The sequence below is a fragment of the Octopus sinensis genome, linkage group LG5 (genome assembly GCF_006345805.1).
Source record: "Octopus sinensis linkage group LG5, ASM634580v1, whole genome shotgun sequence".
NCBI lineage: Eukaryota > Metazoa > Mollusca > Cephalopoda > Octopoda > Octopodidae > Octopus > Octopus sinensis.
The window spans coordinates 17,696,087-17,712,679 of record NC_043001.1 but is presented as its reverse complement, the minus strand read 5'-3'; the positions used below and the strand labels follow the sequence as shown (position 1 = coordinate 17,712,679).

The 16,593-nt window shown below is 40.3% G+C and overlaps 1 protein-coding gene across 3 annotated transcripts in view; it reads left to right on the top strand.

Moving 5' to 3' along the window:
• The window catches only part of LOC115211722 (zinc finger CCHC domain-containing protein 9), a 13,493-nt gene extending 990 nt beyond the window's left edge, over nt 1–12,503 (top strand). The window contains exons 2-6 of one of the 3 annotated variants that reach the window (XM_029780377.2): nt 815–1,158; nt 3,434–3,566; nt 8,234–8,329; nt 8,566–8,637; nt 12,358–12,503. In XM_029780377.2, the coding sequence (XP_029636237.1) occupies nt 856–1,158; nt 3,434–3,566; nt 8,234–8,329; nt 8,566–8,637; nt 12,358–12,473 (720 nt within the window). In that variant the 5' untranslated portion in view covers nt 815–855 and the 3' untranslated portion in view covers nt 12,474–12,503. Of the gene's footprint in view, nt 1–814; nt 1,159–3,433; nt 3,567–8,233; nt 8,330–8,565; nt 8,709–8,950; nt 9,048–12,357 lie in introns of those variants that run through there. The other 2 variants (XM_036503183.1, XM_036503184.1) reach the window with 2 other exon arrangements.
• Nucleotides 12,504–16,593: the final 4,090 nt, after the last annotated feature.

Below are 16,593 nucleotides of genomic sequence, written 5' to 3'. Positions count from 1 at the left end.
TGAGCATTGGGGTTGATGTAATCAAACTAGCTCCCTTCCCCCAAAGTTTCAGGCTTTGCATCTATAATAGAAAAGAATGATTTATACATAAGATTAGGAGATTTAGAAATAAAGGATTAAAAGAAATGTAGTGAATATTCACGATGTATTTTTCCAGATGTAGTGAGTTCAAAAATTTGCCTTGTTGTTTTGATGAGGATACCTTGAAAATAACATGTTTTGGAAAGGGAAAATGAGATTTCCCAAGACTGTTAGCAATAAAAGTGAAATTGCTACAACTAAAAATTAAAATTGGATTATCCCTTTCGTTACCAACCCGGCTGAAACCAGCTCTGGCTCTGTAGTACAAATGTCTTGTTTTCATAAGTTTTGAATTAAAATATACCACCAAACCTTAGTCGCAATTTATATTCCTAATACTAGCTTAATGATAACTGAGTTATTTTACTAAATTCTTTGTTATATTTAAAATTAATTGAAAGAAACACAGAGCATCATCATCATCATCATCGTTTAATGTCCGTTTTCTGCGCTAGCACGGGTTGGACAGTTTGACTGGGGTCTGGGAAGCCAGGGGCTGCACCAGGCTCCAGTCTGATCTGGCAGTGTTTCTACAGCTGGATGCCCTTCCTAACGCAAAATCAAGTTCCCATGCCGGGAATCGAACCCGGGTCGCCTGGGTTAAAGCCAGGAATCCTAACGAAAAGGTTATAGGCTTTTTTTACTGAGAAATTGTCTTTTACTTTACAGTATTTGCTATATGTGTTTTTGTGGGTTTTTACATATGTTTATATTTTATATGTTTCTCTTTTAGTTTCAATTTTGGTTCTTGAGAATCCCGTGTCATAGTCGAGAATGGTTCGTTGGGCAAGGCGTAGTTTCATTGCTACAGAGAAGAGACCTCATGATGCTAGTAGCTGGAGCGAACTCAAGACCTCTCCAAAGAAACCTAAGACTGAAGCACCTGAATCTAGGAAATATGAGAAAAATGTTAATGAAAATGTAATGTCCGCAGCACAGTTTCGTTTACAAAATGCTGGGAGCAGCAAGAAATCGGCTGCAGTTCTTGAAAAAGATATGATGGTGGACTTCATGAAACGAAATCATAAACGAGAAAAGCGACGTAAGAAACGTATTGATAATCGAGAGAAAGATACGGTAAGTAAAAACTATTAACCAGGTTTTAGCCTAAGATTTATAATGACTTTAATATTTATCTTTTACATTGTTGAGCTGATATTATCAGATGAGCTTAAGTAAACATAGGATTCAGAAATAGTTGGCAAAACCCATCATCATTATCATTTAACATCTGTTTTTCCATGCTGGTATAGGTTGGATGGTTTGACTGAAGACTGGCGAACCAAATGGCTGTACCAGGCTCCAATCTTATCTGGCAGAGTTTCTACAGTTGGATGCCCTTCCTAACCCCAACCACTCCAAGAGTGTAGTGAGTGCTTTTTATGTACCATCGCATTCAGATAGTGCTTTTTACATGCTACTGACACAGGAGCCAGTCAGAGGACACTGGCATCGGCCACATTCAGATACCATAATTCAGAAATAGTTGAGCAAACCCATCATCATTATTGTTTAACATCTGTTTTTCTTGCTGGCATGGGTTGGATGGTTTGACTGAGGTCTGGAAAGCTAGAAGCTGCACCAGGCTCCAATATGATCAGGCAAGGTTTCTACAGCTGGATGCCTTTCCTAACCCCAACCACTCCGAGAGTGTAGTGGCTGCTTTTTATGTACCATGGCATGGGAGCCAGTCAGGTGAGCCTGGCATCAATCGTGTTTGTATAGTGCTTTTTACATGCCACTGGCACGGGAGCCAGTCAGGGGCCACTGGTATCGGCCACATTCGGATCCCATAATTCAGAAATAGTTGAGCAAACCCATCATCATCGTTTAACGTCCGTTTTTCATGCTGGCATGGGTTGGATGGTTTGACTGAGGTCTGGAAAACCAGTGGCTGCACCAGGCTCCAATATAATCTGGAAGCCCTTCCTAACGCCAGCCTCTCAGAGAGTGTAGTGGGTGCTTTTTACATGCCACCAGCACAGGAGCCAGTCAGGTAAGCCTGACATCAATCATGTTTGGATAGTGCTTTTTACATGCCACTGGCACGGGAGCCAGTCAGGGGACACTAGCATCAATCACGTTCGGATAGTGCTTTTTACCACACACATATATATATATGGCATTATGTCATGCTTGAGATGAACACCCATCAAGCCAAGCAAAATCACAGTCATAGCAGATACCGGGATCACATAAATAGGCACCTGTACAGGAGCCAGTCCAGCGGCGCTGGCAACAACCTTGCTCGAATGTTGTTCTTCACGTACCAGAAAGGTGACGCTGGTAATGATCACGTTTGAATGGTGCTTTTTATGTGCCACCGGCATGGTAGCCAATAGTGGCCCTGGCAACATTCACGCTCAGATGGTGCTTTTAATCTTCCACTAGCATGGGTGCCAGTCAGGCGGTGCTGTCTTTGGCCATGTCAGCATATATATATATATAGGGATAAGAATGTGCATTGTCCGTTTAAATGGAAAATTCTATATGTGGCTGAAGATTGCTTGACATTTTAAAACTGATGTAATACTTACAGTGTTTGATAAAATGAAGTAGCATGAAACAATTGTACTACTCTACCTTGGATATCCTTGTTGCTTATTTTGATATATATATATATATATATATACATACATATCATCATCATCATTTAGTGTCCGCTTTCCATGCTAGCATGGGTTGGACGGTTCAACTGGGGTCTGTGAAGCCAGAAGGCTGCATCAGGCCCAGTCTGATCTGGCAGTGTTTCTACGGCTGGATGCCCTTCCTAATGCCAACCACTCCGTGAGTGTAGTGGGTGCTTTTTACGTGCCACCGGCACGGAGGCCAGTCGGGGCGGAGCTGGCAACGGCCACGATTGGATGGTTCGCTTACTTGTCACTGGCACTGGTATCACAGCTGCAATTTCCATTGATGTTGATCGACTTCGATTTTGGTTCTGCTTTCTGATATCTGATTTGATTTGGTTTGATTTTGATTTTGATTTTGATTTTCACTTGCCTCAACGGGTCTTTACATATATATGTATATATATATATATATATATATATATATATTATATATATATATATATATAGGGTGTCCATAAATTACAGACACCACTAAATATATCCTCAATGGTTGTTATATTCTTTTCTACTCTAGGCACAAGGCCTGAGTCTATATAACAATATTACAATAACCAATGATATGTTGTGCATGTACAGTAATATTACAATCATGAAATTAGCATTAGCTTATCTCACTCTTTATCCAATAATCCATATCCACTGTGTGTCTCACTTGAGAATAGAATGTCATTCATAAATATAGTTTGTCTTCAATCTAGTCGTTACTCTTTGTGTTTCAGATCTGTTTCAAGTGCCGTGAAAAAGGTCATGATATGGCTTCATGTCCAAAGATGGAAGCTACCGAAGAAGGAGCTGGAATTTGCTTCAAGTGTGGATCCACAGAACATTCTCTAAAACAATGTAGAGTAAAAGGTTTGTGTCTTAAGATTCTGATTACGTTGTTAAAGTTGAAGCTGCTTGTCAACTTCAGGGGTTCTCGATCATTTTTTTTTCCCTATAGACCCCTTTGATTCTTGTTTTAGTCTACTGGGTCCCCATAACCATTCATTGGTTATAAGGTGCACCAAGTGTAAGCTATGGACACATAAGAGGTGCAGCAATGTCAAAGGTAGGCTAACTGGGAAGATAGTTTTCGTATGTGGCAGATGCTCAGGAGAAATAAACACTGGAAATGTGCAGAGACCAACTTCTACCACGTTCCAGGGAGACAAACTAGAAGTAGTTGATAGCTTCCGCTACCTTGGAGACCAAATTAGTAGCGGGGGTGGGTGTGCTGAAAGTGTAACTGCTAGAGTAAGAATAGCCTGGGCAAAGTTTAGAGAGCTCTTACCCCTGCTGGTGACAAAAGGCCTCTCGCTCAGAGTAAAAGGCAGACTTTATGATGCATGTGTACGTACAGCCATGCTACATGGTAGTGAAACATGGGCCGTGACTGCTGAGGATATGCGTAAACTCGCAAGAAATGAAGCCAGTATGCTCCGATGGATGTGTAATGTCAGTGTTCATAATCGTCAGAGTGTAAGTACCTTGAGAGAAAAGTTGAACCTAAGAAGCGTCAGTTGTGGTGTGCAAGAGAGACGGCTGCGCTGGTATGGTCATATGACGAGAATGGCTGAAGATAGTTGTGTGCAAAAGTGCTACACCCTAGCAGTTGAGGGAACCTGTGGAAGAGGTAGACCCAGGAAAACCTGGGACGAAGTGGTGAAGCACGACCTACGAACTTTAGGTCTCACCAAGGAAATGACTAGAGGACCGAGACCTATGGAAGTATGCTGTGCGTGAGAAGACCCGGCAAGACTAGTCAGGCCATAACCCGTGGCCCCTACCTAGGACGTAGTCAGTCCACCTGTGCATACCTTCCTTCTTGTGACACTTGTGAAGACCTGTTGAGGCAAGTGAAAATCAAACAAAATCAAAATAGATGAACATCAATGGAATTTGTATCTTTGTGGTACCAGTGCCGGTGGCACACAAGAATACCATCCGAACGTGGGTGTAGCCAGTACCGCACTGACTGGCCTCCATGCTGTGGGCACGTAACAATCACCACCCAATCGTGGCCGATCGCCAGCCAAATCTGGCTCCTGTGTCGGTGGCACATAAAAAAAAACACCATCCGAGCGTGGTCGTCTGCTAGCCTCGTCTGGCACCTGTGTCGGTGGCACATAAAAAACACCATCCGAGCGTGGCCGTTCGCCAGCCTCGTCTGGCACCTGTGTCGGTGGCACATAAAAAACACCATCCGAGCGTGGCCGTTCGCCAGCCTCGTCTGGCACCTGTGTCGGTGGCCATAAAAACACCATCCGAGCGTGGTCGTCTGCTAGCCTCGTCTGGCACTGTGTCGGTGGCACATAAAAAACACCATCCGAGCGTGGCCGTTCGCCAGCCTCGTCTGGCACTGTGTCGGTGGCACAAAAAACACCATCCGAGCGTGGTCGTCTGCTAGCCTTGTCTGGCACCTGTGTCAGTGGCACATAAAAAACACCATCCGAGCGTGGCCGTTCGCCAGCCTCGTCTGGCACCTGTGTCGGTGGCACATAAAAAACACCATCCGAGCGTGGTCGTCTGCTAGCCTTGTCTGGCACCTGTGTCGGTGGCACATAAAAAACACCATCCGAGCGTGGTCGTCGCTAGCCTTGTCTGGCACCTGTGTCGGTGGCACATAAAAACACCATCCGAGCGTGGCCGTTCGCCAGCCTCGTCTGGCACCTGTGTCGGTGGCACATAAAATCACCCACTACACTCTCGGAGTGGTTGGCGTTAGGAAGGGCATCCAGCTGTAGAAACACTGCCAGATCTGACTGGCCAGGTGCAGCCTTCGGGCTCCCCAGACACCAGTTGAACCGTCCAACCCATGCTAGCATGGAAAGCGGACGTTAAATGATGATGATGATGATGATGTCCCATTTCTTTTACAAGCACTTTTTTATTGTCACCCTATTTTCAATGTGTGGAGGTGCAATGGCCCAGTGGTTAGGGCAGCGGACTCATGGTCAGAAGATCGCGGTTTCAATTCCCAGACCATGCATTGTGTGTGTTTATTGAGGCTCCGGCAGGGGCTGGTGGCGACCCCTATTGTACTCTTTTGCCCCAACTTTCTCTCACTTTCTTTTCCTGTTTCTTGATTAACACTGCGATGGACTGGCGTCCCGTCTAGCTGGGGGGAACACATATGCCACAGAAACCGGGAAACCGGGCCCATGAGCCTGGCTAGGCTTGAAAAGGGCACATAAATAAATTTTCAATGTACATCATCATCATCGTTTAACGTCTATTTTCCATGCTAGCATGGGTTGGACGGTTCGACCGGGGTCTGGGAAGCCAGGAGGCTGCACCAGGCCCAATCTGATCTGGCAGAGTTTCTACAGCTGGATGCCCTTCCTATTGCCAACCACTCCATGAGTGTAGTGGGTGCTTTTTACGTGCCACCAACACAGGTGCCAGACGAGGCTGGCAAACCTTCACGATCGGATGGTGCTTTTTACGTGTCACTGGCACGGAGGTCAGGCGAGGCTGGCAACGGCCACAATAATATCTTATAATTAGATATTATTCGGCATTGTATTAAAGAAATCTTGATCATTTAAGATCCATTTTCCATGCTGGCATGGGTTGGACGGTTTAGCAGGAGCTGGCAAACTGAAGGGCTGATCAGGCTCCCTGTCTGCTTTGGCAGGGTTTCTATGGCTGGATGCCCTTCCTATTGTCAACCACTTTACAGAATGTACTGGGTACTTTTACACAACACCAGCCCAGGTGCTTTTTATGTGGTACCAGCACTTATGAGCCTGCAAGATTAGGGATGCCCAGCTGGAGAGGGTTGCAGGGAACAAGCCTGTATACAAGGGCAACCAACTTTTTTTTATTATAAAATGTTAAGATATTTTGTTTTGTAGAAGTATCACCACTTTATTGCTCATAAGCTTTAACAACAAAATCTTATTTGGACCCTGCTTGAGAACAAGTGGTCTGGCAATAAAGAAATAAGTATTGGTCTGTTTCTTTGTAGAATTATCTCCCTTGATATTCTGGATTTGAATCCTGTTGGCAATGATTCCACGTTTCTTCCAATGATTTCCTAAATTATCTCCCAAGGTAGTGGGCAATAAAATAACCAGAACGCTGGACCAAATTCTTTGCAGTATGTAGTTATGTTGTTTGGCCATCAACCCCACCTCTTAATCTATCTGTGGTCCATTAAATAAATTAGCAATCAAGTACTATTTTTTTAAATTTTGTGTTCTCTAATCATATAAAAAGAATTGAATTCATGATTTTTTTTTAACCAACTGCCTCTTATTTAGAAAAATCTTGCCTATATTCTTTCTACCACTAGCATGAAAGCCATTGGTATTATCATCGTTTTAACTTCCACTTTTACATGCTTGCATGGGTCAGATGAAATTTGTTAGGGCAGATTTTTAGTGACTGGACACCCTTCCTGTCACTTACTCTCACCTGTAATATTTCCCTTGACCATATTCTTGCAGAATATGGGATATGAATGACGTTGCTTGTACAACAGTAACGTCAAGACAAGGAGACACAAGCACACATTCACACACACACAAACATACACTCATACACACACACAAATATGTATGTATGTCTAGGCTCGAAACATTAGAGACTTTTTCACTTCCCATGCATTAAACTAATACATCTGTTTGTTGTCTACACCACCTGTCTTGGTTTTTTTTTTTTTTTTGTGAATTCTCCCTATGTATGTATATATATACATGGTTGGGCAAAAGTCACCTGACAGTAAATCAAAACCATTTAATTCCAAGATTTATTTATGTTTAACAACTGAATGAATTTTTAAAAAGCATCTAAATATGAAACTGAAGTCCTTGAGTGACACATTTTTCTGTTCAATTCAATACAAAATTACAAATAGTATTTATGTAATTTTGATTAACTGTCCAGGTGACTTTTGGCCAACATTGTATGTATATATATATATATATATATATATATATATGACAGGCTTCTTTAAGTTTTTGTCGATCACATCTACTCAAAAGGCTTTGGTCAGCCAGTGGCTATAGCTGAAAACACTTCCGTAATGTGCTACACAGTGGGACTGAACCCAGAACTATGTGGTTGGTGGGAAGCAAACTTTTTGCCACACAGCCATGCTTGTGCCTTTCTTCAAAATATTTGGCAGAGTTAGAAATTTCAGATTGAAATTAAGGAAGATAAAAGCTGCATAGAATAACACGTTTTTTTTTTTTTATTTTTGTTTTTGTTCACTTATTATACAAAATACTTAAAATTTCTGGTCAGTGATAATCACGTACTATTTTATTCATTTTAGAAATTGTCAGTATGATATAACCTGTGACTTCTTAATTAAACATTTTTTGCAGACTGGAAAGAATTCATAAAATCTACTTTTTTTCCCTTCCTTTTCATCAGCCATCATTAGTAATTTGCTAATTGAGGGTAACGAGGAAAGTTTTTTGTGTTTGCATACAACATAATAGCATTTTTTTTTGAAGAGTAAATTCATATTTCAATGAAAAGACCTTTGCTTTGTAACATTCTGTTTATTCTTTTATCATTATTATTTTTAGGGGACATGCTGGCTTACGCTAAATGTTTTATTTGCAAAGAAACTGGTCATCTTTCTAAACAGTGTCCTGATAACCCCCGGGGCCTGTATCCAAATGGTTAGTATTTACAATTATATACATATATCTACTTAGGTTCATCATCATCATCATCATCATTACCCACTATCAATTAATGCCCATTTTCCATGCTGGCATGGGTTGGACAGTTCAGCAGTAACTGGCAAGTTAAAAGACTGCACCAACCTCTTCACAGTCACCACATTTGTCCTTTGAAAACTTGGTCACCTAGTTATGCTGAAAGTGTACCGTTTCTCTTTGTTCAATTTCTTCAGGTGGTTGCTGTAGAGAATGTGGTTCTGTGGAACATTACAAAAAAGATTGTCCTGACTTACAGCAACAACAAGGTAAATATAATTTTGTATTAACACTTCCACTGTAGTGTTGGCTCTTCCAAGAGAGTGAGCCTTCTCCGTGCCTCCCACTTCACTGTACCTATTTCTTTACTACCCACAAGGGGCTAAACACAGAGGGGAAACAAACAAGGACAGACAAACGGATTAAGTCAATTACATCTACCCCAGTGCGTAACTGGTACTTAATTTATCGACCCCAAAAGGATGAAAGGCAAAGTCGACCTTGGCGGAATTTGAACTCGGAACATAATGGCAGACGAAATACGGCTACGCATTTCGCCCGGCGTGCTAACGTTTCTGCCAACTCCCACTTCACTGTACCATCGTCTACCCACCTTCATAGACATCTACACTTTCTCTAACTTTATTGTCTTTGGTGTTATCATCATCATCATCATTTCAATGTCTGTGTCTCCATGCTTGCATGGGTCAGAATTTTCTATGGCCAAATGGCCCTCTTGATACCAATCCTCACTTGTTTCCAAGCAAGGGAATACTTGGCTTCCAAAGAATAAGTCCTGGGGTCGATTTGCTCAACTAAAGGTGGTGCTCCAGCATGGCTACAGTCAAATGACTGAAACAAGTAAAAGAGAAAAAAATAACAAAGAATTTAGTAAAATAACTTAGTTATCATTCAGCTAGTGTTAGGAACATAAATTGTGACTAAGGTTTGGTGGAAGATTTTAATTCAAAACTTATGAAAACAAGACATTTGTACCACAGAGCCAGAGCTGGTTTCAGCTGTGTTGGTATCGAAAGGGTTAAAGTATGACTAATCCTTTAGTAGGTGTAGGTTGGAAGAACAGAACTGGGCTTCTTTAACCCTTTAGCAGTTAAACTAGCCACATCTGGCCCTAATATTCTACCTGTTTTGTGTTCAAACTGGCTAGATCCAGCCACTCACACCTACCCTACAATGTCATTCTAAAAATAAACAGTCATGTCATACAAATGTTGAACTTTCAAGATATCGCATGGTCAATTCAAAACAGTGTGAATAAATAGGTGCAGGAGTGGCTGTGTGGTAAGAAGCTTGCTTCTTGAAAGGAAAGGCCAGTGGGAGGGGATTCTGTCCTGCACGGAGGACCTTGAGTGGCCTTCGCAGATGGCTGCAGAGGTCATATGGGAAACTGATCTGTGCAGGATAATGAATTCCTTTTCAGAGGACTTCTTTAGATTCATGGCAAAGTGGTCCGGCTTGGAACTGTCTAGATGCTTCAAAGAAGCGAGGAGCCTGGTCGGACCGGAAAGCGTGTAACTGATAATGAAAGTAAGAGGCTTGGTGCCTCACTTTTATTGTATCTTATTGAATTGTATAAGAGGTTTATTGCCTCATAAAGGATTTTTGTATTGCAAAAATGAAAAAGGTTTATTGCCTCATAAATGTGTTTTTTGAACTGTGTAAGAGGTTTATTAATGTCTTCAGGTAAACAGCAATCAGCAGGTGTTGTTTGTTGCCCTCATTTTTCACCATTTCATCGTTAGTCATCATTATGTGTGTGTGCAGCCCGCAGCTTCCTTTCTGTGTAAGGCCCTTGGGGCCAATTAAAAGAATAAATGAATAAAAGAAGCTTGCTTCACAACTACATGGTTCCAGGTTCAGTCCCACTGCGTGGCACCTTGGGCAAGTGTTTTCTACTATAGCCTCGGGCTGGCCAAAGCCTTGTAAGTGGATTTGGTAAATGGAAACTGAAAGAAGCCCATCACTATATATGTATATCTCTGTGTGTATATTTATTCATCCCTGCATCACAGCTTGGCAACTGGTGCTAGAGTGTTCACGTCCTCGTAACTTAGCAGTTTGGCAAAAGAGACTGATAGAATAAGTATCAGGCTTATAAAAAGTAAATACTGGGGGTCGATGCATTCGACTAAGAATTCTTAAAGGTGGTGCCCCTGCATGGCTACAGTATAATGACTGAAGCAAATAAAAGATATATAAAAAAAGATAATTAGAATTAATTTAACAATAATCATCATCATCATCGTTTAATGTCCATTCTCCATGCTAGCATGGGTTGGACGGTTCAACTGTGGTCTGGGAAGCCAGGAGGCTACACCAGGCTCCAGTCTGATCTGGCAGTGTTTCTACAGCTGGATGCCCTTCCTAACACCAACCACTCCATGAGTGTTGTGGGTGCTTTTTACATACCACCGGCACATGGGGCAGGGAAGGCTGGCAACGGCCATGATCGGTTGGTGCTTTTTACGTGCCACCAGCATAGAAGCCAGTCAAGGCGGTGCTGGCATCAGCCACGTTCAGATGATGTTTCTTACATGCCACCAGCATGGGTATCACAACTACAATTTCCCTTTGATGTTGATGCTAGCATGGAAAGCAGACTTTAAACAATGATGATGATGATGATGATGAATAAGAAAGGTGGTGAGCTGGCAGAGTCCATAGCGTGCTTGGCAAAATGCTAAGCAGCATTTTATCCTTTTGTGAAGGTGCATGGTTCAGTGGTTAGAGCACTGGGCTCACAATAATGAGGTAGTGAGTTCAATTCTCAGATCGGGCTTTATTTTACATTGTTCCAGTTCACTCAGCCGTAGAAATGAGTTGCGATGTCAGTGGTGCCAAGCTGTATCGGCTTTTCCCTTTCTCAACATCGGTGGCATGGAGAAGAGAGGCTGGTATGCATGGACGACTATTAGACTTCCACAAAACAACCTTGCCAAGACTTGTGCTTCGGAGGGTAACTTTCTAAGTGTAATCCTACGGTCATTCATGACCGAAGGGGGTCTTTACCCTTTTCCCTTACTCATGTATAAGTCACAATATTTTATACTTAGTTTTAAACACAAGGCAAGTTTGAACATAATGGGAAAAATTTAGTTTTAAGATTTGACATTAAAGTGGTGGGTGGGGCTTGTACACGAGTTAATACTCTTTTACTTGTTTCAGTCATTTGATTGCGGCCATGCTGGAGCACCACCGTTAGTCGAGCAAATCGACCCCAGGGCTTATTCTTTGTAAGCCTAGTACTCATTCTATCGGTCTCTTTTGCCGAACCGCTAAATTACAAGGAAGTAAACACACCAGCATTTGTTGTCGAACAATGTTGAGGGGTCAAACACAGACACACAAACATACACATACACACATATATATATAAAATTTTTTGCGTAATAAGATAAAAAACCAAGACTGTATAGATATTAGAGCATTTATAGACAGAAGGTCTTGCAGCGGTTTCTAGGATATTAATTAATTATATCCCTTCATCGGAGACGGTGTGAGAGGAAACCAATGTTGAACCCTTTATTCGCAATATTACCAAATCTAGAACTTAATTATGGTCTGTCTATAGCATTTATTCAGCATTACCTGACACCTTTGGGTCTCAATGACACCATTATCTCTTATAACCTCTATATATATATATATACGACGCTTCTTTCAGTTTCCATCTACCAAATCCACTCACAAGGCTTTGGTCAGCCTGAGGCTATAGTAGACGACACTTGCCCAAGGTCCCACGCAGTGGGACTAAACCCAGAACCATGTGGTTCATAAGCAAGCTACTTACCACACAGCCAGTATTTCTCAAACACCTGGATATGAGAATACTATAATCTTTTGTAGATATTATGTTGAAGGTCACACACACCTCTATGTTTTGGGGATTTCTTGAAAATTTTCATTCTCTTTTATATTCTATCTTATAGCCTCTTGCTTTATGACTTGGTATGCTCCATTCTTTGCAGTTGCTGCTGATCTAACAGTTGAACGGATTGACCCATTTGCTAGTGTTGATGCCGAACCAGTGACATCTAAGAAATCTGTAAAACCTTCTGGACCCATAATTGTTAACTTCAAATGATATTAAATATATATTTTTTTACAATTAAAACTTGTCTTATTTTATTTACTGTTTTGATAAAATACTTGTCCTTTCGTAATATATTCTTTGATATGACTTTGGAATTTAAAACATTCCAACGATGACCAACCTGTCTTTTCAGATATCAGGGAGTTTAGTGTGTTTTTTTTTTTTTTTGAGCTTGATTTAGAGGGTTTATGGTACCTATAATCTCCTTCCACACCAATTGACAAAAAAAAAATTTTATAGGCACAAGAGTGGCTGTGTGGTTAGTGGCTTGCTTACGAACCACATGGTTCCAGGTTCAGTCCCACTGCGTGGTACCTTGGGCAAGTGTCTTCTACTATAGCCTCGGGCTGACCAAAGCCTTGTGAGTAGATCTGGTAGAAGGAAACTGAAAGAAGTCCGTCGTATATATGTATGTATAAATATATATATATATATATATATATATATATATATATATATATCTGTGTGTGGTGTCTGTGTTTGTCCCCACATCGCTTGACAACCGATGCTGGTGTGTTTACATCCCGGTAACTTAGCAGTTCGGCAAAAGATCCTGATAGAATAAGTACTAGGCTTACAAAGAATAAGTCCTGGGGTTGATTTGCTCGACTAAAGGCGGTGCTCCAGCATGGCCGCAGTCAAATTACCGAAACAAGTAAAAGAGTATTTGCTAATTTAATGTCTGTTTTGCCTTGATCGAATGAGTTGGATAGTGAATTATCGCAATAGGAGATGTTTTGGGATCTTTTCGGTTTGAACGGCAGTTTTTTCTAGTGGTGTCATATGAAATTTTCATCCATAATTATGACCCTAGTATCGATCTATTGCATTCCAATTTGTTTTAGGATTAGGGGTGGGGGGAAGGGAATTTTTTTTTCTTCACAAATGTAAATAAACCTAATCTGTTTCTTAAACGAGGGACATATTCATACAGCACAGAATGTTTTCACCTCAATAGACGTCATTGATTGGTTGAAATTGCAGAAATTGAAGAAAAAAAAAACAACAAATATCTTACAAACTATAGAATTTTCTCAATAAAGCCAAGAGAAAAAGATGTTTTATAAACACATTCTAGCAGTATACGAAGTTTAAAAGTGTTTAGTTACGTGGAAATTATTTTTAAAAACTGCCGTTCAAAGCGAAAAGATTCTTTTTTGTGTCTAATGTAGAAGTTGGCGTTCCGTGTCTGTGTGTGCTTCGTGTTTGTTAGCTATTTTATGATCAGATTTATAGACATTGTTTTAATTTTTTTGTTGTCTAATGTAGATGGCGTTCCGTGTGTGTGTCTCGCACACCCCATCAAACACACACACACACACACTCTCTCTCTCTCTCTCTCTCTCACACACACACACTCATCAAATCTTCCGATTCATGCAAACATCAAAAGATCCTTTTTACCCCCCAAACCCATATGTAAAAAAATTTTAAAACTTTTACGGAAATTGACGATCATCTTCACAAATGTAAATAAACACACGTGCTTTGTAGTGTTCTTGTAACGAAAGATCGCCAGAATTGTCACGTAGTAATTAAATATGTTCTCACCACAAAAAAAAAGTTTACTGTGTGATGTGTAATGGAGGTAAAATGGGAGTTACTGGGAAAATAAAGGACACTTTCTGTTGTGTAATAGTTCATCATTATTGTGATCAGCTCGAGGAGTTAAGAACTTATCAAAAATTGTTTAATATTTTAATTCCGTCAACTCAGTGCAAGAATTCATTTCGGATCTTTTCGGTTTGAACAGCAGTTTTTTCTAACAGTGTCATATGAAATTGTCACCCATAATTATGACCCTAGTATCGATCTATTGCATTTCAATCTGTTTTAGGGTTAGGGTGGGGGTGGAGGAAGGGTATCTTTTTTTCTTCAGAAATGTAAATAAACCCAATCTGTTTCTTAAACGAGGGACATATTCATACAGCACAGAATGTATTTCACCTCAATGGACGTCATTAATTGGTTGAAATTGCAGAAATTGAAGAAAAAAAAACAACAAATATCTTACAAACTATAGAATTTTCTCAATAAAGCCAAGAGAAAAAGATGTTTATTAAACACATTCTAGCAGTATACGAGGTTTAAAAGCGTTTAGTTACCTAGAAATTATGTTAAAAACTGCCGTTCAAACCGAAAAGATCCTTCAATTTATTGTGAACTCTTCGAAAATAATTTCTATGTTACGTTCACACCTAAGGCCATTATCAGCAAAAACTTGCAAACTTTCCTCTTTAAGTGTCAACTCTTTAGTAATATTGTTTACAGCTAATTGGAGCAGCTGGAATTTCCGTATCCTTATCTGTATTCTCAATATGCATTTTTTCTAACAGACAGACTTTCCCTATGGGACACTAGCAACTTAATAATATCGTTCTCTACCACTACTTCGAATCCTACATTTGCGTAAGTCAATACCTTTCTGAATTTGATGTTGATTGCTTATGGAAAACTTGTAATGTCACGGCTGCAGTCTGGTTAAGATGAGGCCTTTACATCATCCCATACTCTTTTACTTGTTTCAGTCATTTGACTGCGGCCATGCTGGAGCATCACCTTTAGTCGAGCAAATCGAACCCCAGGACTTATTCTTTGTAAGCCTAGTGCTTATTCTATCGGTTTCTCTTTTGCCGAACCGCTAAGTTACGGTGACGTAAACACACCGGCATCGGTTGTCAAGCGATGTTGGGGGGGACAAACACAGACGCAAACATATACACACACACATATATATATACATATATACGACGGACTTCTTTCAGTTTCCGTCTTCCAAATCCACTCACAAGGCTTTGGTCGACCCGAGGCTATAATAGAAGACACTTGCCCAAGGTGCCACGCAGTGGGACTGAACCCCGAACTATGTGGTTCGTAAACAAGCTACTTACCACACAGCCACTCCTACGCCATAACTCAACTTTGTTATCCACAACATCCATAGTCTCTAATTATAGCTTTAAATTCCCTTTCGTAAGTTGCTTGAAAGTTCTCAGTTAATATACATTGAAGTTAATTACCACACCTTAAGCCATTGGCTGAAACAAAGAAGTATTCTTAGGCGTATATTCTACTCTCGCATTTCAGAAAGCTCATTGTATAAAAGGAGCAACGCTTTGTTGGAAATATCGGATCTTTTCACTTTGACCGGCAGATTTTTAAAATAATTACTTTGTAACTAAACACTTTTAAACTTCATATACTGGTAGAATGTGTTTATAAAACATCTTTTACTCTTGGCTTTCTTGAGAAAATTCTGTAGTTTGTAAGCTATTTTGTTGACAAAATACGGCAGATATTGTATTCACCTCAACAGACGTCATTGATTGGTTGAAATTACCGAAATGCAAGAAATTAAACAACAAATAGCTTACAAACTACAGAATTTTCTCAAGAAAGCCAAGAGAAAAAGATGTTTTATGTAACACACTACCAATATACGAAGTTTAAAAGTGTTCAGTAACAAAGAAATTATTTTAAAAATCTGCCGGTCAAAACGAAAAGATCCGAAATATCATGTCTGGCAATCTACCTTTTCTAGAACAGGACAAAACGTTTTTAAACCACACTTTTCAAAGGCTCTTGGTCATCCACGTCTCCTTATTTGAACGGCAAATCAGAGATAAATTAAACTGTGTACGCCTTGGGTTTTCGGAGTGATACAAAAGTGGGAACTTTAATTTTATATCATTTCTTTCCAGCAGAAGCCTTTGTGTTGATTTTTCTTCTGTTGAATTGTGTAGCAGGCATGAACTTCCAGAGAAGTGCAATATATAATGTTGATACATTGTATGCATGCTCTAGTGTGCAGCTCCCTTTAGCAAACATTTTCTCCCGGCTGCTCAGAATTGATAACAACCATCATTTTTTATGCAGCAAATTCAAGTGCTTCTTATAACTTTTAAACCACCTTTCATGGCCGGAAATTTCATTAGAAATTTTACTTTCATTTTTCTGCAAATCGTCGATTAAACTTTAATAACCTTTTAATATATAATTATAGTCCTTATCGACGCTTTATTTCGAATCTGATTCTCGTTCCATACACTCAAGAGCCGTTCCACTTTTAAGCATCATGTTCGATCTATGAAATATAAGATCCGAGCTGGTG